The following is a 20,915-nucleotide window of genomic DNA, read 5'->3' on the forward strand; positions in this document are numbered from 1 at the left end:
GTTGGACTGCACCACGCGCTGGGTTATCGATCATTTACTCTATCCACCTGCTGTGGACATTTTATTTTGAAGACCTGATTGGCACATTGATCCACAGCTCTGCAGTTATTTGTCCCGTAGGAACTCTACAGTGTGTAATGTGCTATTCTATACCAGGATGTACTCTGATTCTATACCAGGATGTACTCTGTAACCTCTTCACCGTCGTCAAGGAAACCTCTCCTCCATCTCTAGTGAGACTCATGCACACACACAGACACACTCACACATTCTGTAAGTGGTAATGTACTCACTGCTGTTTTTTTTTTTTTCTCCTCGAGGTCATCCTTTTCTCATCAAATTACCCAGAAAAGCTGGAGAAACATGTTTAATAAAAGAATGTTCCTCACTTTTATCATCATGACTAAACAGCGGCGTCAATAGACAGACTATTTTGAATGGTGTCGATTTAGTAATGCGGAATTCAAATGCGATTCTGTGCTTTGCTAACAAAATCAAGACATCAACTTGAGTAGTGGAAGTGCTAAGCGCAAGTTGATAAGGTTTTTCACAGACATCTTCTTTTTTTAAATTGTTAAAATGACAGCGGTTGTACGTCAACACATGGCAAAATAGCATTCTGAGTTCAGATTGCTGAATTGTGTTGTACTGAATCATTTGCAAAACATTTTATGCCTCCATTAAGTTTTTACACATGGGGAAAATGAGACAGTAATAAAAGAAAAAGATGTTACACGACATATATTCTAAAGTCATTGGATGAAATATTCATATATATTACTCACAGGATAGTACTGGAAAAGATTGAGAACCACTGAGCACAGATGCTACCATCTCAATGCTAACATAGGACTTTATACATACAGTATAGCAATATGACAACTTGAGCAGTAAAAGAATTCTGGCAGATTGAAAAAGCTCTGTTTTCTTAGCCTACTCGGGTATGACAAATGCTTACATGCTAGCAGTTGGTACATGCATTTGATTAGAATATTCTGTGCCTGTTGCTAAAGAGAAAGAGCGATACCCCTCTATCAAGTTTAATCAAAACAACACTTTCTATAATGGATCTCATTGGCGCTTGAACATTATAGTAGGGTGTGTGTGTGTGTGTGTGTGTGTTTATGGCTTGCATTACAGAATATACGAATAAAAGTTTTCATTACTAGTTGTTTTTTCAGTGTAGTGTACGTATGTAATAGGCTGTGCACTGTGAGGCTTCACAGGAAGTTGTCTGTGATTGATTGGTCAGGCCTGAGGGCTGTCAGACAAGCTGTGTTGTGTTCAAGGTCCAAAGATGTGTGGGTGGGGTGTAGAATTGTGTGCGTGTGTGTGTGGGAGGGTGTATTATGGTTAGGCGAGGTCAAGGAGGAGAGCGCTCAACAGTCTGAGTCTTTGTCTTCCTCACTTAGTGTGTGTGTCTGTGTATGTGCTGTGCGCAGGCAGCATTTTTTTCTTTTGCCGCTCAAGGCCACAGCCACGTGCTGCACAAAACATGCAGAACACACACACGCTCACACGCACACATACACACACATGGGTTTTCTACTATTGCAGTGAGGATGTCCCGTTGACATTGTGTTTCCTAGCCCCCTAACCTTAATCATCATGACATAACGCATTTCCAAGCACATAACCTTTAACCTCACAACGGATTGCCTCACCTTTACCCGAACATCGACAAAATGCAATTCAAATCTATTCTGCAAAAGCAACTCTTGACACTTAAAAAGAAGTCTGAACTAGCAGGGTCCACCAAAATGGTCCCCGCAAGTGTGAGAGATCCCCACAAAGACAGTAAAACACAAATGTGGGTCCATCGTGCAGCAAAACCAAATAACATACACACATTGCACAAAGGCAAAATGTGGGAGTGAATGATGTGAGACAAAATTGAGGCATATGGTACTTCACTCAAGGCTGAATTCACAAAGCAAAAACTGCGGCCGTTGATAGCACCTTTAATTGCATTTCATTTGTATCTGCACTTTGCTCCAATTTAATGACCTTTTCGCAAACAATAATGCGAGAATGACATACCAGCGCAGACACGCCCATAAAGTTTGATAGCTCGAATGCATTTTGTACCCATTTCCCCCTGATTAGTACTACGCAGGGCCAGGTAAAATGCTTCCGTTAAGCCAAAAACTCCGTGGCAGAACCACAGCAGCAAGAAAGAGCCTTTTTCACTCACTTCACTTGTTTTAAAACATGGGTCTCAAACTCCAGTCTTCGAGGGCCGCAAACCTGCATGTTTTTTATGCCGCTCTCCTAAGTACACCTGATTCAAATGATTAGGATAATTTACAAGCTCTTGCAGCGCTTGCTGATGAGCTAATAATTTGAATCAGGTGCCCTAATGACAGAAGCGTCAAAAACATGCAGGATTGCGGCCCTTGAGGAGTGGAGTTTGAGAACTATGCAATTTAAAATGTTTACTCAAAATAATGTCATTTTTGCTCTGCCATTGTTGTTTTTATTTAATGTGTTAATTTAAATCCACTTTAATTGTTTTATTCAACATAGTGTAAGCTATTGTAAGGTGTTCATAGCCATAAAAATCTCTTTTAAATAAAATGCATTATGTTATTATTATTATTATTATTAACAATAATGATTTCATTATTATTATTATCAGTAGTAGTAGTAGTAGTAGTAGTAGTAATATCCGTTATTATCATCCTTTATTATGGCTAGATAACGCTTGATCATTGTTTTCTGAAATGAATGACGGTTGTTTTTTCTACATTCAGAATGTCCCCTCATGTAATGCGAGGTTCTTCTTAGGAGCGCTATTCTTTTACGCTAGCTTTGAGCTTATGTTATTTGCTCCTCTAAGAGTACCTTTCGCTGTTTGGCTTCTCTTTGTTGCTGACATGTTATTGCCATGTTGCTTGAATGTGATCTTTGTTCAGCAAGCATGACTTTTTATCTGCATTTTGCAAGTACGTTATCACCATGTTGCTTGGATATTACTAGCATGTGTCCTGACTCGTTAACCCCTTTTTGTTTGTATGCTGTAGCCATTATGCAGGCTATGCTATCACCATGTTGGTGGTATGTTATTTTTCAATGTTGTGTTGCTTTCATGGCGTTACAATGTTGCTTACAAGTTTGTTATCATCAGCATGTTACTGGTATGTTATCACCATGTTGCTTACATGTTATCACCACGTTTTCACATTATCATCATGTTACTTGTTATCTCTATGTTGCTAACATGTTCGCACCATTTTTGCTGGTATGTTATAGACATGTTGCTAGTTTGTCATCCTTGTTAACATGTTATCGCAAGGTTATTGACTTTATTATCATACTGCCAAAATATTATGGTCATGTTGCTTGTATCTTCTTCTTGCCATGTTGTCAATGTTGCTGACATGTTATTACCGTGGGTTTTGTCATTATGCTGCATAGATATTGCTGGTTTATTATTTCCATGTTGTCAGCATGTTATTGCTATGTTACCTGCATCTTGTCCCTGTGTTTTTTACATATGTTCAATTTCCATTTTTTTTTTTTTTTAACATGTTTTTTTAAATGTTAGAGCCATGCTCCTGTTGCCTTCTTGCCTTGTTGCTGCCATTTTGTTGTTGTGTGGCTGGCTATCACAGTCTTGTGTTTTGCTGACAGGCTGCTGCGAAACTGTTACCGTGTTGCCGAATTGTATTTGACACGTTGACATGTTGCTGCCATCTTTGTTGCGTGGTGTCTCTTTATTGTGGGTTGTGGGATGCTTGACAGATTGCTACCAAACGATATGTTTGTTGCTGCAACATTGCCAAAATGTAGCTTGCCACTGTGATGTCTTTATGTGGCTGTATTTATTCTCACTTTTGACACCCGGTCTTAGCGTCTATGACTAATCTCACATGTGTAGCATGGCGAGATTTTAATTCTCAGCGGCCTGAGTGCGTTGAAGTCATTGTAGCTGAGATGGAGATCAAACTTTGTAGCAAATGACATAATGTGTTGTTTAGTTTTTTTGTGTGTGACAAAAAGTTATTGTTTTGTTACTCAGTGTGGGCTCTGATTATTTCATCTACTAGTGAAGCTGAAGGGGTATCACCCGTAACTTTTTTTTTGTTTGAGCCATGTACATAGCAGATGGCAACTTCTCTGAATATTTACATATACAAACACACTCTTGTGTGTAAAGTAGGTCAGGAGGGCAGTGGCAACCAGCACTGTTGCAAGCAGCTTAGGATACCCATTATTAGTAGACACGCGCAACGGACGCACACACACACACACACACACACTGTACGAATTTCTTCTTAGACATCACATGCACACAGAGCCGTAAAAACTCACACATCTTGATTTTCATCCAGGTGCCGGCCTACTACTGGCATGTTTGGGAATTTGGCTGGCTGCAATGCGCCATGCTGGCCGTTCCGGTGAACCAAGAGTGTTTTCTTTTATACGCCCCCGCAGCACCTGAAAAATTGGACGCTGACAGTAGACCAAATTTTAGACCAGCTGGTACAGGTGGTCCAACGTGGGTTTGATGCTTTTGATCGAGTGGCAGGCAGACAGATCATGAGCTCTGTAAATACACTTGGCGAATTTCATCTTATTTCATTCATAAATCCTGCACGACTATATGCTTCATTCAAACCTTCCTAATCATTGTTGTCATGTATTGATGTATGTTGTCGTGTTGCACTGTCATGTTCTTATGTTATGGTGGCCCGTTATTATCATTAGATATGTTCAATATCACTTTTTTAGACAAGGTACTACTGGTACACAATTATTTAGTAGTCACCGATACCAAAACTGAATACCAATATCATAACACTGGTACTTTTTGATTCATAAGTTTTCATGCAAAAAACTATGACAGGTAATTTTCAAGACAAACGTTTATATCCCAATATGGCAATTATCCTTAAAACTGGAACTCATTAATGTCAATTCTATATTCTATATCGTAAATGGCCACAAATTGGTGGGATACTGATACTTGGTACTGGTACTCACCAAATTCTCATTACAATGTTGTCCTGGTGCCCTGATTTCACAGCATCTTAGCACTCATAGCCGGGTCCCTTATTTTATTTTTCTTTATTTCAAGTGCACTCATCTTTGAGGTTGAATTTATTAAACCCAAATCTTTGGGAGTCAGATTTCCTCATGCCACTGACTTTTGTTTTTTTTTACTTGATGAATCGTATCACTTGATCAAGTCTCTTGTAGCATTTTATACTAAATAAAAAATGAAAGCATTCCTGGTGGTGTACTATTGGTTCGATATCAGTATCGGACTGTGTTCTCTGCTTGGCTGTACGTATGTTTCAAAAGAAGGTTTTTTTAACTATACCTTTATGAGTATTCAGGTCTTGAGTTGTCATCAATACTGCTACCAAGTATCAATGTAAAAGAAAGACCTACCTATTCCAATAAAACATTATCCTTAAAATGATTCACCATAGTGATTACCGATATATTGAAGTAAGGCAATAAATTGGCATCCCCAGATGACTTTGGGTGAGCGGTGGGGTACAATGCACTCTGGACTCATCACCAGTCAATATCAGCAAACTCGGATCAGTGAAAAGATTGAACGAAATATTCATGTTTTGGAGCGTGGAAGGAGTATGAAATTTTACATTAAAAACATGACTTGTGTCTAATGTGTATCTGTGGTAGAAAGTGAGTGTCTTTGTTCGATATGTGGCATCCCACACCTTTGCCTAACTCACCATGAGTGTGGGTGGGGACGGTTGCCATGGCGATGCCAGGTAGGCAAGTTGAACCGGGGAAGGACGGCGGCGCCTCTCGGGGTGTGGCGCCGCGGAGCCGCAGGGCGCCTGCCAGCAGCTCGTGCCGCATCTTAGCGGGATAATCCATTGTAATCCTGGGTGGGGCTAGGGGGCTGAAGGTGGTTTGAGGAAGGCGGGGGCCGTGCCATGCCTTTCCTGTCCTGGCCTCCTGGGATGTGGTGAGGAAGAAGCCGAGAGGAGGGGGAGCATTGAAGGAATTAGCATCTGTTAACACTCTCGCCCACTCCGAGGGGGGAGGAAGGGAGAAGCCGCAAATGAAGCATGATGGACGGATGACCCAATCGAGCATCCCCCCCCCCCCCCCCCCCCACCCAAGCGGAGGTTCCTCCAGTCATCCCCTTTCTCCCCATCTCACCATCCACAATTTTGATCTTCCTTTTCTCTATACCTCCAGCTTTCCCTGCATCCATCCTTCTCCCTCGCTGCTTTATTATTCACACATTACTGGAATCTTATCATCCATTGCTCGGTTGCACCACTCCTCTCTCTCCTATTCCTGCATTTAGGCTTCCATTTTTCCTCATAGCGTTCCATACCTCTCTCCCCACCCTCATGCCTTTAGTTCGACTTTTACAATTTCACAGAATTCATTTAGGGAGGATTGAGGATTCTTCTTTTTAGTGGTAATGCAGGGAGGGGTCTGATAGGTTGAAGGCATAGCACATATTTAGCCATCTTCAGCAGTAAAAAGTTAACTCTTGTAATGCCAGACATTTTTTTCAAATGAAAATTTGAGGCATTCTGATTGACCGTATTAAGGGTTTTATTTTTTCTTTCCCATCTTAAAGGGACAATGTGTAAAATTTAGACCTTTTTTCAGTAAAAAGGAATGAAATGAAATGATTATAAATAAATAAAAATATTTGCAAATAAATGTGTTCTTAACGACCAACAATATGTTTTAAATATAATCTTAGCTCTAGTTATTATTGAATTCTATTACTTGGGGGGTGGCTCTCCTCCGGAGACGGCCATGTCTTTTACAGCTACGGACAATGTTTAATACAACACCTCCTGCTGACCGTAATGAAAAACGGTCTACATCTTACACATTGTCCCTTAATGATCAAGGCAGAGCTGCCTCAACCTTCCCATAAAAAAAAAAAATGTCAGTTGACTTCAGTGGCTTTCTGCTTCACGGTACTCAGTGTTGGTATTTTGTCACATGCAAAGATGACACCACACTTGCTCAGGATTCAAGTAATGACCAATCACAACTCAGTTTGCGAATGTCACATGACCACACCTGTTTTCTGAATTTGGTCATAAGATGAGCTATGATTAGGTATTACCCGAGCAACTGTGATGTCAGTTTCTGTGGATAGCAAGTAACTTTCCCTTTAACTGTACAAGAAAGGTGATTCATTCATCAAATCTATCATTAACAATACACTCATACTCGTTATGCTGAAAATGACAAAAGTGTGTGACCTGTCAGCTCAAGTCTGACCATCTTCTTGATGGGAAGGCGCTCGTTCCCGGACGGAGGTTAGAGTGGCTTTTGTGTGGCGGCGTGTGCACCAGCGTGGTCAGAGGGCGAGGTCATATGATGCACTTGGCGCTCAATCGCACACAGCGGTCTATTCACATACATGGTCACACTGTGTCACCGAAAGCCCGGCACTCCACTTGTAAATCACATTGGTGTGTGTGGGTTTGTGTGTGCACGCGCCTGTTTCAAACAAAGTGGGATTTCAAACAAAGTGGGATTTTAAACATGTGATTCATGTGATATGTTATGATGACGTCTATAGGGTAGTGTGAACACTCGCATGGTTTGCTATTCACCTATTTGCCATTATTTCCCCGTGATGCCTACATTCCACTGTTAGCTGAAAAACTCACCAGTGTGTAGTCATCATGGATGTTCTGTAATTCCACAAAAATGGCGCCCAAGTTCTCACCAAACAGAAAAGTTGTACAGTAATTGGTGTAAAGGCACGGTTTATATGGGTCGCATCCTTGCCGGCAATTTTAGCGCGTTATCACATTAGCAGGATTCACAAAACATTGTATTCAATGATTAGATCCACACTGAATCAATCCAATGAAAGACCACTCTCCTTTACAGCTTTACAGTTTTGTGTGTGTGTGTTTGTGTGTGTGTGTATATATATATATGGATAAGTTATTGGTAGAAAAGGATTTCGAAAATGTCAAACTCATCGTGGACAGTCATTAGGGAATTCCCACTGTCACAGTCCTATGTATGTCCTAAAAATATATATATTGAAATTTAAATAAGTAAATAGTTCTCTGCCTTCCAAAATGTATCAGTGTTAATCTTTGTCTTAATTTCAAACAAAAAATGGTGGTGAAGTGTTCCCAGGGTCAACAGACTCTCTGATAGATTTAACAAAAAAATCAAAGAAATAGTTCCCTGCAGGTAACACCGTTTTAAATTGATCCATTAACAATCATTCACTTTTTTATTTGATTTTCTTTTCAAGAAAAGAATCCTAATTTGTCTAAGTGCCAAATAATTGTTGTGACCATGATATGTCTATCCCCGGTGCTTACTCAAAATACAACCCTTTCATCCAGCAGACACACTGTTGTAATTTCATACATAAAATGGAACATTGATGCCAGCTGCTACTGATTGTTCATTAAGAAAATTGAGAAGATTGAGACTGAAGAGTGAAATCTTCAATGGTGGCATCAAATGCTCCTGTTAAAAAAAAATAATGGCAGTGAATGAGTTAAAAGCCCTCTAAATGAACTTTGTGATACTGAAGACTGTAATTACTATCTAAAAGACAAAAACAAAAGGTCCACAACTATTAATGACTTAAAACAGTACTGGTAGGCTGCTGCATAGCAATAAGCATCAAGCTAGATCCTTTAATGCAAAATAAAAACAGGCCAATCATAACAAAAAATAATCATGAAACAAAAACGTTTCCTGTCTCAGAATTATTGTTGTCCTGAAACTTTTATTGACAAAGTAAGAAATTAAATCAAGCAGGAATTGTTTGAATACTGCTTGACAAAGTTGAAAATGTTCTAGCGAGGTCTGTGCAGGCACGAGTGCCACCCTATGGCCTTAAAGTGTCATTTCATTGTGTATGAGCAGAAATCCTCCCTTCCAGCTGTAGTGTTCCTTTGTCCTCCTTTCTAACTGGAAAGCACGTGACAACACAAAGTTGATTTGTGTGTGTGTGTGTGTGTGTGTGTGTGTGTGTGTGTTGGGGGGGGGTCTCATTTGACACCATTTGGCGTGGAAATTGGTTTTATTGTGTCCCCGTAAACATGTTGAAAGAATTGACTGTTTTACATAATAAATTCTAACACGTTCTATTATATTTTATTTGCGTGTCTGTGGCTCTTTACACGTGTATGTTAATGTATACGTCTACTATAATATATATATATATATATATATATATATATATATATATATATATAATGTACCGTATTAGTATATGTACTGTATATATATATATATAATGTACCGTATTAGTATATGTACTGTATATATTTGCATGAGTATGTATTACATACAGGATATACGGCTTCCACTTTACATATTCCTCCGCCCCTCCCCCCATCATCATAATCATCGTCATCCGGCAACTTCCTCCCCCCTCAGCCATGAACCCCCCCCCCCCCCCCCCTCCATAAAGCTAGCCCTCCCACCCCCACATGACCTCTTTCTCTCGCTAGCTCCTTGCCCTCCAGCACCCCCAACAGTCCCTACATCCTTCGTCTCCATCTTTTCTTTTCGCTTTCCTCCATCCCTTCCTTATGTGTCCTTGCGTAATAGGGACAAGACAAAATGATGCACCTCCCGTTTGGTCTGCTGCAGTATCGATACGCTCCAGTCAAATATCACATTACTTTACTTGTAAGAGCCATAGTGATGTTCTCAGAACTTATTATACATGCAGAACTGGTAACAGGGCGGGAGGGAGCACTACAGTACTAAAAGTACTCATAGTAGTACTGATAAGAGTACTACTAACACTTCTACTAATTCTAGCAGTAGAACAGAATTGAATGCCTTTGTTGTCATTGTATTTATATGATATGTATGCATGTAAAATATATCATTACTAGGAAGAGTACACAATAAAGTACGAATAATCACATACTTTTTAGTTAGTAAGAATAACAATTTTACCACTTGGAGCACTACGAGTACATTTATAAGTAAACAAGAGTTGTCTGCTGCTATTTTCTGAAACTGTAAAGGTCATCTATACATCCTACAGCATTCTACTTTTCACCTGTTTGTCATCCATCTCTTGCTAGCGTCTATTTTCCATCCATCCATCATGAAATGTTTATGTCCATTAAAGTGCATGATGAAGATGATGATGATGATGATGATGACTGAATAAAGGAAGATGGTACAGAATAAGTGGTGGCATGTGGCTGGATTTTGATGCTGTTGTGAAATTGAAATGCATATCATGTCTAGGATTAATATTCATGTCTATAATAACAGTTGTGCGCTGAAAAGGACAATTACAAGAAATCAAAATGCATAGTTCTATCTTATATAAACTGAACAAAACTAGAAAAATGAAAACCCCTCATTTGGGCCTGTGGAAAAGTCGGTGCACAGATTTTCAATGATACTTAAGTGTGGAGACGGCAAAGCCCAAAGTGGATATTTATGTACAGTTTGTTGAGTATCATGATCGTATTGTAGAATTCTTTTTCAGCTCTGGCTTTTTTTACATATGCTATGATGTTTTCTTCCAGAATGTGCTGGTATTTATTGGAATCCTTTCTTTCCTCCACCCGGGCAAAGTTTCCTGTCCCACTGGCTGCAACACAATCCCAAATCATTACAGATGCACTCCATATTTAACAGTTGGCAAGGTGTTCTCTTCATGATACACTGCCCCCTTTATTTTCTTCAAATACACCTTGGCTTTTAAAGGGGCGCCTAGACATTCACACACAACTGTATCTACTGTATATATACAATATGAATGGATCGATCCAAGGGTGTGGACAGAGTTTTTTCAATATGATTGCCAGGGTGACACAACACCTCAATGAGGCATGCGTGCATTCGTATTTCTTTGTCATATCATCTGCAGCAAAACTGATTCTTTGAAAGTTTGCATTCAGCTCAATTGTAAATTCATTAAATATGTAGTTTGCATGCGTATGTGTGAAAATGTCCGAAAATTAGAAAAATAGGGGAAAATGACATGAAGGGGGTATAAGCCACCCCTTGGCACCTTGTAACTGCCCTCTTGTAGTCAACTTGTACTATACTATGTGACCTTATGCCGCCACCTGCTGGACACTCTTTAAACTTGTCTCCTTGCAAATACAGTATATACCGTGTACAGTATTTATATACATAGTGGTTTTAACTGTCCCTCTCCCATTCCAGATGATTCATCGTCCGAAAGTGGCAGTGGCCTTCCCACACTCACCCCTCCGTCCTCTTCCTCCGGCGCCGTCGCGAGGGAAGCTGAGGTTGTCAACGGCAACTGCTGCCCCGCCCCGCTCGACTTCAGCACTCCCACGTCCTGGTCCTCCTCTTCCGACGACCCGCAGCCCGTAAACCTGAGCGGGCCGCCCCCACAGAAGCCACCCCTGGTCGCCTCCCACCTGCCCGTCACTGTGTCGGCGGCGGCGGCTGCCCTGCTTGGCGCCCTGCATCCCAATGTCCCCGAGGAGCTGCGCAGGAAATACCCGCTGGCCACCAAACCAACACTGGCTCCTCATCCCACCCTGGCTGTGCCGCACACGCAAATCCCGCATACACACACCTTGCACGGCGGCGACTCACGACTGGAACGCGACTATGGTGGCAAGGTGAGCCAGCAGTAGATGGGTTTCCCAAGTTTTATTGAGCCGTGGCCCGTATTGTATATGAGACGGCCACAAAGCAACATACAAACATCTCACAAAAGGCATGGCTAAAGTAGTGCATCTGAGTAAACCTGCTTTGTTAAAAAGCAATCAGTAGGAAAGGCCACTGTGTCAGTTATGACACATTATTGATTATGACCATTGTTAATGATGACACATGTGGAGTCATGTATATTTATTAAACTGCCTTTGAAAAATAATACGATGGCTCTCACCGCCCTATATGGGGCTGGTGAGTGCTGCTATCCACCTACGTGGCTAGCATCTAGTGCTACTAGCCTCTAAAGATGGAGCCGCTGCTACTCACTGGCAACGGGCATCGGATAATACAATGGCAGGATAATTACAACTTTTTTCGCATCCTAAATGAGTTGAATTAGCAATTCAGCTTGATTTCACGACAATGTGGTGCTGTTGACATAAATGACGTCAATCACGCCGCGACACACTGCTACAGTACTTCAAAATAAAAGCATGCCAAGGAATTGATGTCCTTATTTCGGGGGAAGATAAGCTTTCGTTTGAAGTTAGCCTTCTCATTGTTTCGGGGGTGTGTTGCTGTCTTGTGTAGCATGAACACCTGTTGCTCTGGTTAGCTTGACTTCTTGTACGGTAAATAATCGGGCATTTGAACATTTGACCCGAACTCCATCGGCACACCTGGATGATGTATTTGAATGTGCGCATGTATGTGCCTAGTCTCCTGTGTACAGTTCTGGTGGCAGCTACGACAGCATCAAGATGGACGCGAGCGCCGAGGACCTGAGCGCCGGCCGTCTTGGAGGTCCCGTCGCCGCCGACGATGACGACGACGAACACGACGAGCACGACGACAGCGACAAGATAAATGACACGGAGGGTGTGGACCCAGAGCGGCTGAAGGCCTTCAATGTGAGTCGGCGTGGAAACGGGCCCCTCGAGTGATGCGGACGCAGTCAATAACCGCGCCGACTTTGTTCCTCCAGATGTTTGTGCGCCTGTTTGTGGACGAGAACTTAGACCGGATGGTTCCAATCTCCAAGCAGCCCAAAGAAAAGATCCAGGCCATCATTGAATCCTGCAGCAGACAGTTCCCTGAATTTCAAGAGCGAGCCCGCAAGCGCATCCGTACCTACCTCAAATCCTGCCGTCGCATGAAGAAGAATGGCATGGAGGTGCTGCATCTTGACTAGGGCTGATTCTGATATTTGGCGGAGTAGAAATCCGTAATAGGGGTTTACGTTTTTATTTGTTTGGCTTAACGGCAATGAAAAAATGGCAACTTTTGTGCAAGGTTTTAAATGTTTATCTCGGCTCACTGAATGAAAATCATGCTTCCGCTGGTATCCTCATGGCATCATTTACACCGCAGACTCGGCCCACTCCGCCTCACCTCACCTCCGCCATGGCGGAGAACATCCTGGCCGCCGCCTGCGAGAGCGAATCGCGCAACGCTGCCAAGAGGATGCGCCTGGATGCCTATCACGTGAGTACCCGTCAACCTTTTCACGTCCCAGGGTAATTCCAGGGTGGCGCAAAAACCTTGTGCATTTCTTACTTTATTCTTTATTCTGTAGTTTAAGATTACATCATTAATTGTGACAATATGCCAATGGTGGGCCGTGAATTTAGTAAAACACAAAATACAACATACAGGTGCTGATTTTTAAGTGTATTAACGTGTGCATATAGGTACATATGATTTGCTTGCTTGCCTTGCTCTGAACAACCAATCAGAGGATGAAAAAAATGATGTCATCGAGGGACGGCTGTGTGGCACCAAATTTGAATTAATTTTGGTTATAACAAAAGATAGAATAATTTTTTGACCGAATCAGCCTATACTACAAGACAATCGTGAAATACCGCAAATCTTATTTCCTGATTCCAGCAAAAGAAGTCAACGTTACCTTTGTGTTTGGGTTCTAGGATGAGCAGATCTCGCTGGACAAGTCCTTCAGTGGCAGCGGCGCCCCAAGGGAGCCAGCATCGCTGGTTTCCTCCGCCTACTCGCTGGCCGCATCCGCCTTCTCCAACCAGGAGCCGCAGGTCTACATCAATGGCGCCGGTCTCAGTTATGGTTATCGTGGGTACCTGGGCCTGGGTGGCGCTGTGCAGCATCCGGTTTCCATGACGACCAGTGCCGCCACTCAGAGCAATGGTGAGAATTGCGTGATGGCACGTGTGTGTTCAGCATTCAGGGCTGCGTGAATTTTTTTTTAAATCAATAACATTTCATTTGTAGGACAGGATGTTTTTTTTCAATGTAAACAAATATTTAAATAATTTATGGATGCCTGAAAAAATACTGATTGGAGTCATTTTCAGATCAAAATTGTGATCTCAAACGGCAAAATTTTGTGATTGCCAAAGCTGAATTATTATTATTTTTTTTTTAACCTAGAGGTGGTGGTCCCAAATTTGTCAGTGCCCCGCTTCCCTTCCGTTGTCCGTTGGGCCGCCTTATTTTCAAGCCAAACCTAATTGTAATCGTCGCTCCGTCAGTTTGTCCGAAACGCAGTAACAAGACAGCGACAATTTTTGCGGAGGAGCTCAGCAGACATGTTGTGACCTACTGGTAGTCACACCAAAAAGGTGTCGGGTAAAAATCAATTGTCTCATTATGATTACGATTATTCAAGAAGATTATTTTTACATTTCGCACCTACCGAGGTAACCCTTAAGAATGCTGATGGGGTTGGCCTCCATAATGCATTCAACTTGAATCCAATACAAATGTCCACAGGAGTTTCTTCTTCCTGGTGAATCTCCTCAGCATTCGCTTTTTCCCGTATTTACACAATTATTTACCAAAAAATCGAATGACGGCAAACAAAAATAAAAAAAGCCGCACGATGGAAGAAAAAGATGAACAATAGACAAAATGCAATGGCGGAGAAAAAATGTCGAAACATGGTAAAAACACAAAAAAATTACTTAAACTGTACAAAAAAAAAATATTATTTACACCACCAAAATATTTTCCTATTAACGTCACTCATGCTCCCAAAAGACACGCGAGTAATCCTTTGATACTTAACGAAGGTAGTGATGGAAAGCACAGCTTCTCTTCTTATAGAATCTGTTAGAATGGCATTGCTAACACAAACGGATGAGAAGTTATGGATATTTTCTGTCTTTGACAACAACAGCCTCTGTGTCCCACAATAAAAATGTATTCAGACTTAGTACTGTTTTGAGATTGACACAATAATTTGTTTCAACATTTTCATTATTTTAACTTATTTAGCTTTGCCACTTTGGTCGTCACAAATGAAAAAGTATACTTTCATGTTTACATGAAAATTAAACATTTAAATTGAAAGCATAGAGAAGAACATGTTTTTGGAATGTGGGAGGAAGCCTTAGTGCTCGGAGAGAACCCACGCAGGCTCGGGGAGAACATGCAAACCCCACACAGGAAAGTCTGAGTGAGATGGATTTGACCTCGGGTCTCTTTAACCGTGAGGTGAACATGCTATTCATTGCGCCACACCAAAAACTTAATATTAATCTAGTATAAAAATGTATTTTTAAAGACACTTTTACATATATTTGCATATTGTTAGATGACAGCCAGTTGTACGGTAGGTCTCTTTTCTGAAATCGTTTATGGTTAGTGAATTGTTACCTCTTCCTCACCAGGCCCAACAGACCTCAGCATGAAGTCACTCTCATCCACCAACATGGCCGCTGCTGCCAACCACTGTCTGGGCGGGCGAGGCGGGGGCGGGGCCTCTGCCCAGCTCAGCCAACCGGAGACCGCGGCAGTGCGTCAGCTGATCGCCGGATACCGGGAATCGGCAGCCTTCTTGCTGCGCTCGGCCGACGAGCTGGAGAACCTCATCCTGCAGCAGAACTGAAGCGCAAACACACACACTCTTAGTCAGTTTTCCCCGGAAACCTCCGGGTGAAAACTGCGGGGAAATATCCTTGGTGAGGGTTGATAACTTGAGGCTATCCCATTCTTCTCAGAATCAGCGGGCTCCTTTGATGGAGATCAACTTTCCCGCCGCGTACCCTCCACATGATGGGACATTCCCTAGGACATGTCGACTTGTACATAAAAGCACTTTTCCTGAGAATCATCACGCTACTTCATATGCACCTCGAACGCCTGTCAACCAGAGCAGGAAATACCTCAATCATCCGCTTCCTGCCCTGCTGCTGTAAATTCTCAGCTGAAGATGCGGAGGACGAAGATTGTGTGTGAGTGGGGTGTGAGTGTGCGCTAAATGCTACCCTTTTATTACCTCCGCCAACGCAAACCTGCTCATCACTTCTCTTTGGACCTCCTCCGTCTCTTCTCGATGGACCTAAAGCTCCTGCTCATCCTCCACTGGAAGAGGTGAGCACTGAGATATTGCTGCTAAAGTGAGAGGCGGAGCTTCTGCCATCGACACGCGCCAGACCTCACAAACGGCAATGACGACGGACCACCAAAAGCTTTCTTGTGTTACGTGTCGTTTTTGGATGTGGATCCGTAACATCTACGTTGTAGGCTGCGGGGCTAATTGTTGTCTGGATCGGCCAATGAGCAGCCCCGGTTTGTTGACAGGAAAACGTTAGCTGAGTGTAAGGATACTGTACTTTTTTTTTTTTTAACTTCAAGTCCGACATTAACTTGGTCTTATATTGTGCAACAAGTTAACTACGTCACTCGATGTCGCTATTATCTTTGTATTGAAATCAAAGAGCAGCCTCATTTGTTGTGAGAAAGCTTCCCTTAAAGTTGTATTCTTTTTTTTTTTTCTAAAAAAAAAGCTAAGTTAAATTCCAGTTTTATTTTGTTTTATGTCACACAGCTAGTCAACAAGGAGACGACATCTGATTCTGCGCTAATGTTTTTCATCTTATAAATTTCAATTAGCTTGATCTGGATCGCTGAGGAAGCGACCTCAGAATTTTTGGGGGCGAGGAGAACGTTCATTTAAAAGCCGTAATCTTTCATGTAAAAACGTTAAAAAGTCCTACGCGAACTTCTTAAAGCAGTATGTCTCGATGTAAAAACTCAAGTCCAACATGAAATTGTGACTGTGACGACGTCACCGAATGCAACTAACATTTATCTTAGAAATGAGATCTAATTAGCATGGTCTGAAAACAGCCGGCGAGCAGCCTCGATTTGTCGTGAAGAATAAAGTCAGCACAAACTTGAAATTTGCCACCGTGTACAGCACATTGCCCAGGCAGTCAAGTGGATGATGATTTTGATGTTGTCATCTCTAATACACTACACCCACCGTCTCATCTTACCTTCACACGTATAAGCACTTGCAATGCTAAAATAAACCTAAGTTATGCTAGTCTAAGTTAAAAGGGCGCAAACAAATCATGAAGTGGACGACTTTGCTAATGAGCCACTGAGCTTTTTTGTTTTTGATTTGAAAAAAAAGGACAAACTAGCTTTTTATCCTCACGGGCTAATATGTTATTATGCTGCCTTTGCACTTAACTAGTTGACGTCTTATTTATCAGGACTTTTAAGTGCAATGATTTAGGTTGTCGTGTGGGGAAAGTTAGCTTAGCATAAACTGTTGGCTTCATCACAGCCGCTGACTAAATCAAGCAGTCTTGCAGTAAGCTAGGTCAAACAAAACTAAGGTAAACGACAGAAACAAATCAACAATGTGTGTTTACTACTGAGGTGTTTGTGCGAAAACAACTTTTTAAAAAAGGAAGCTATCGCTGACGGTTGGACAGAGGGAATTTGAAAAGGTGACTTATTTCTGACTGATGTTTTTATTCTGTGGTGGAAAGGGGGCAGGTGGTGTTGATCGCACTTGTTTTTCTTGTTTTTTTTTTTTTTTTTGCAATGCAGCTGATAATCACAAAGCTCCCTCGACGCGAGGCGGTCGGTCACACGCTGCGAGGGGTTAGCGATTGGGAGAGAGCGCAATGAGCGCGAACGTAACTCGTCGGCTTTGTGGAACATTCCCGATTTGAACTGTGAAGAATGTCTTTGTTCTTGTTTTATTTGTTTGACAAATATGCAAAAAAAAAATTAAAGGGGTAGAATGAGAAAAGAGGTTGGGGGGGCTTTGGGAGCGATGATGTCACATAATTCGTGTGTCACTGCGCTACAATCAGGTTCTAAAGGTTATAAGCCAAGTGTTGGGAAAGTATGGACCAGGGTCACGCGTGGTATGAGCTAGGATAAACTTAAAAAAAGAATAGCATTTTTTGCATTATTGCGGTTTTAATTTCTCTCATTCGGTCGTTAATGTATTAAAAAGCATTACAGTATCGATTCATAAATCATTTCGCATTGCCAGTTTAACACGGTACTTGTTTTCTAGAATAATCGTTAAATCAGCCATAAAAATACTCAAAAATATTTTTAGGAGGACATATTCAACATACACATTTAAGCCGGTTTCATTTTTTACCTTATACCTATTTTCAAAATCAAATCTGGCCCTTGAGGACAAAATTTTGCTCACTCTATGCTTAGCATTTGTGTTAGTTTAGTGGAACCACAACATAATCTAAGAACGACTGTTGTTATTCTCAATCCATGAAGGCAAACGCTAAAAAACAAAGGACAATCTTTGCCAAGTTATAATTTGTGAAAGCTCCGCCTCCTTGACATCATTTTTTAAAATTCCCACCATGAAGTTTGTAATTATTTTTTAAAAATGATATAATGTATTTTCCTTGTTTTTACTACAAAGTTTGACAGTGTTTGCCTCAGATACGCATTCCAAAATGTTGACCGGTGGCAATCACATCCAAACGTGAATTCCTTGAATGGAAACAACATCTTTATTTACTGAGTTGATGTCATCAAATAAATCGGTGTACTGTATTTGATGGAGAAGTACGGCTAAACTGAGATACGATGCTGGTCGAGCATTCACAACCTTTAAGAACAAATGTCAACAAAACAAGATTTGTGTCTGTTTTTTATTTTTCTATGGGACAATACTGTGATTTAGGGGTTAGCACATCTGTCTCAAAGTCGAAGCATCTTGGGTTTGACTCTCGGCTCCGGACCGTCGGCGGCGTGCAATTTCTCCCTGTGCTTGCGTGGGTTTTCTTCATGTGCGATTTCCTCGCACTTTCCAAAAAACGTGCATGATCTGTTCATTGAATACTCAAAATTGTCCACAGATGTTTTTGTGAGTATAAACGCTTGTTTGTCCAGTCCGGGGTTAACATCAGGAAAACGTCGTACAGCTAGTCAGCAAGTTTCGCCAAAAGTCATCTTAGATTAATTAAAGACTCTAAATTGCCCATAGGCGTACATGTGAGTATAAGTGTTTGCCTGTATGTTCCCTGCGATTGCCTGTTTACCAGTCTAGGGTGTATCAAGCGTCTGGTCCAAAGTCAGTTAAGATAACTCCATCTCACTGAAGACACACATACACAGGCGAGCTACGTGCTGCTGGCTGTGTGTTACCACGTTAGCGTCAATGTTATTTTTATTTCTCTCTGTGGTGTATTTTGACTTCTGGATTATGATCTGAATCACTCGCTCGGCCTCGTTTCACTCAGTGGAAGTGTGATGTTTACATGTACAGAACTTCAGCTTTCTGCCCCGTTCCCTCGTATTCCGTGACCTTTAACCCTCCAACCCGCAACAAGAAAAATGGGAAGACCAACTTAGAAGTAACAACTTCACGCTTGAGAGATGTTTTTAATTTAAGACGCTCACGTTTCTTCAACTTTTTGAGAGGCTTATTAGTTTCTTATTTGGGATCGCTAGCGTCTCACACACCTGAATTCAGGATGCTCAGCTCTTGTTAATGTTTCCTCAGATGTCACTGAAGGGATGCTAAAATATTTTCTTGGTATTTAAACAATGTGTGACTTCAGGGATTCTAACAGTGAGCTACCACGTCACTATGTTCACCAGAGAAGCTAACTACAGTACTTGCTTGATTTAGCCATGAGTCACTGAGGAGATAATGGTCATTCATATTATTATTGTAACAACGTGATGATAACTGCTGTCAGAATTCAGCCATAGATGACCAGGAGATGCCAATAATTTTTTTAGCATTTCTTCATGGGAAATTAACAGCTTGTTTGCATTTACGTGTCAATTGTTATCATTTTAGCCATGGTGGCATGAATCACAAGTTAGTAATATGCTAAGTGGCTTCAATCTTTGTGGAATGCTCAGAGAAAAAAATGAAATGAGCACTTAAAATGTCTCTCAAATCCCCCATCACAAAAACCTGCGAGAAACATTTGATTGCTAGATTCTGGAATGTCAGCCCGCCCGATCTAATTGGTTGATATTTTTTGACAGAAACTTGTTAGCCAATTGGAGAAGACATTCCCCAAGTAGCAGACGTCAAAAGCTTATCTGCAACATCTCGCATGCACTCGGCACCATCAATCAGTTAGTGTTTCTAACTGCAGGTTAGCATTTAGTTATCAAACACTGAGGAAATGCTAATAATTTGTCATTTCCTTAAAGCCACCGGTTGGTTGCTATCATCCAGTCATGTACTGTATACATTAGGCATGCTAAATACTCGCTAGCATTAAGCCATACTAGATGTTTGTTAGCCTTTCTCTACATATTTTAAGTATTTTAACAGATTGCTATCATCTATCTGTACCTGTTTGCTTATTAGAGATGCTAACAGCTAGCTAAATTCTATTTGGGGAAGAAATAGAACTGGGCTTGAATTGAAAACCAAGAAGCATCCCGCTATGATTTTTATGATTCATTTATGATTTTCTGTTTTTTTTTTTTGCGTATGTTGTGTGTGTGTGTGTGTGTGTGTGGAGGGGTGTTGGAGGCGCTCAATTATGTACACGCACATACACACACACACACATACAAACTACTCGGTGTTCAAAAATGAAAAGCCATTGAGCCCCACTTTGGGGGGGTCTATTAATATATTTAGCGATTGAGAAGGCTGCAGATGTCACGTCAACCTCAGGAAACAAAAATAATACAACAAAGTTTTGTACAAACTCTCATTTGCTGCCCTCTTTGATACCATTTTCTATTTATTGTCTTTCTTATTCCATACAACAGTGGACCTACTGTGTTCATATAGATGTAAATGAGACTTTATGTTGTGTTTTGTCAAAGAGAACTTATCATGTCAACGATCTATTGGTGACTTTCTTTTTCAATGTGCTGTCACTGCGGACATTTTGTTTTTTCTTCGGATTTCCTGAAATGTACAACACAAAGCGAAATATACTAATTCTAATAAAAACTGTGTCCTAACTAGCTATGTTTCTCTTTTTCTAAATTAAAAAAAAAGTCACACAATGGCTTAATTCAAAGTGTATCAAAAATTACAATGACACATCAATTGCTTATTGTTCAACTGT

General features: G+C 41.2%; 1 protein-coding gene across 1 annotated transcript in view; it reads left to right on the top strand.

Moving 5' to 3' along the window:
* The window catches only part of LOC148427284 (nucleolar protein 4-like), a 40,298-nt gene extending 19,487 nt beyond the window's left edge, over window positions 1–20,811 (top strand). The window contains exons 3-8 of the mRNA XM_088408965.1: window positions 11,146–11,573; window positions 12,330–12,521; window positions 12,596–12,784; window positions 12,982–13,095; window positions 13,539–13,770; window positions 15,255–20,811. Coding sequence (XP_088265091.1) covers window positions 11,146–11,573; window positions 12,330–12,521; window positions 12,596–12,784; window positions 12,982–13,095; window positions 13,539–13,770; window positions 15,255–15,472 — 1,373 coding nt within the window. The 3' untranslated portion in view covers window positions 15,473–20,811. The remainder of the gene's footprint in view (window positions 1–11,145; window positions 11,574–12,329; window positions 12,522–12,595; window positions 12,785–12,981; window positions 13,096–13,538; window positions 13,771–15,254) is intronic.
* Window positions 20,812–20,915: the final 104 nt, after the last annotated feature.

Source organism: Hippichthys cyanospilos, chromosome 2 (assembly GCF_059441005.1).
Source record: "Hippichthys cyanospilos isolate Australia breed blue-spotted pipefish chromosome 2, RoL_Hcya_1.0, whole genome shotgun sequence".
NCBI classification, from domain to species: domain Eukaryota; kingdom Metazoa; phylum Chordata; class Actinopteri; order Syngnathiformes; family Syngnathidae; genus Hippichthys; species Hippichthys cyanospilos.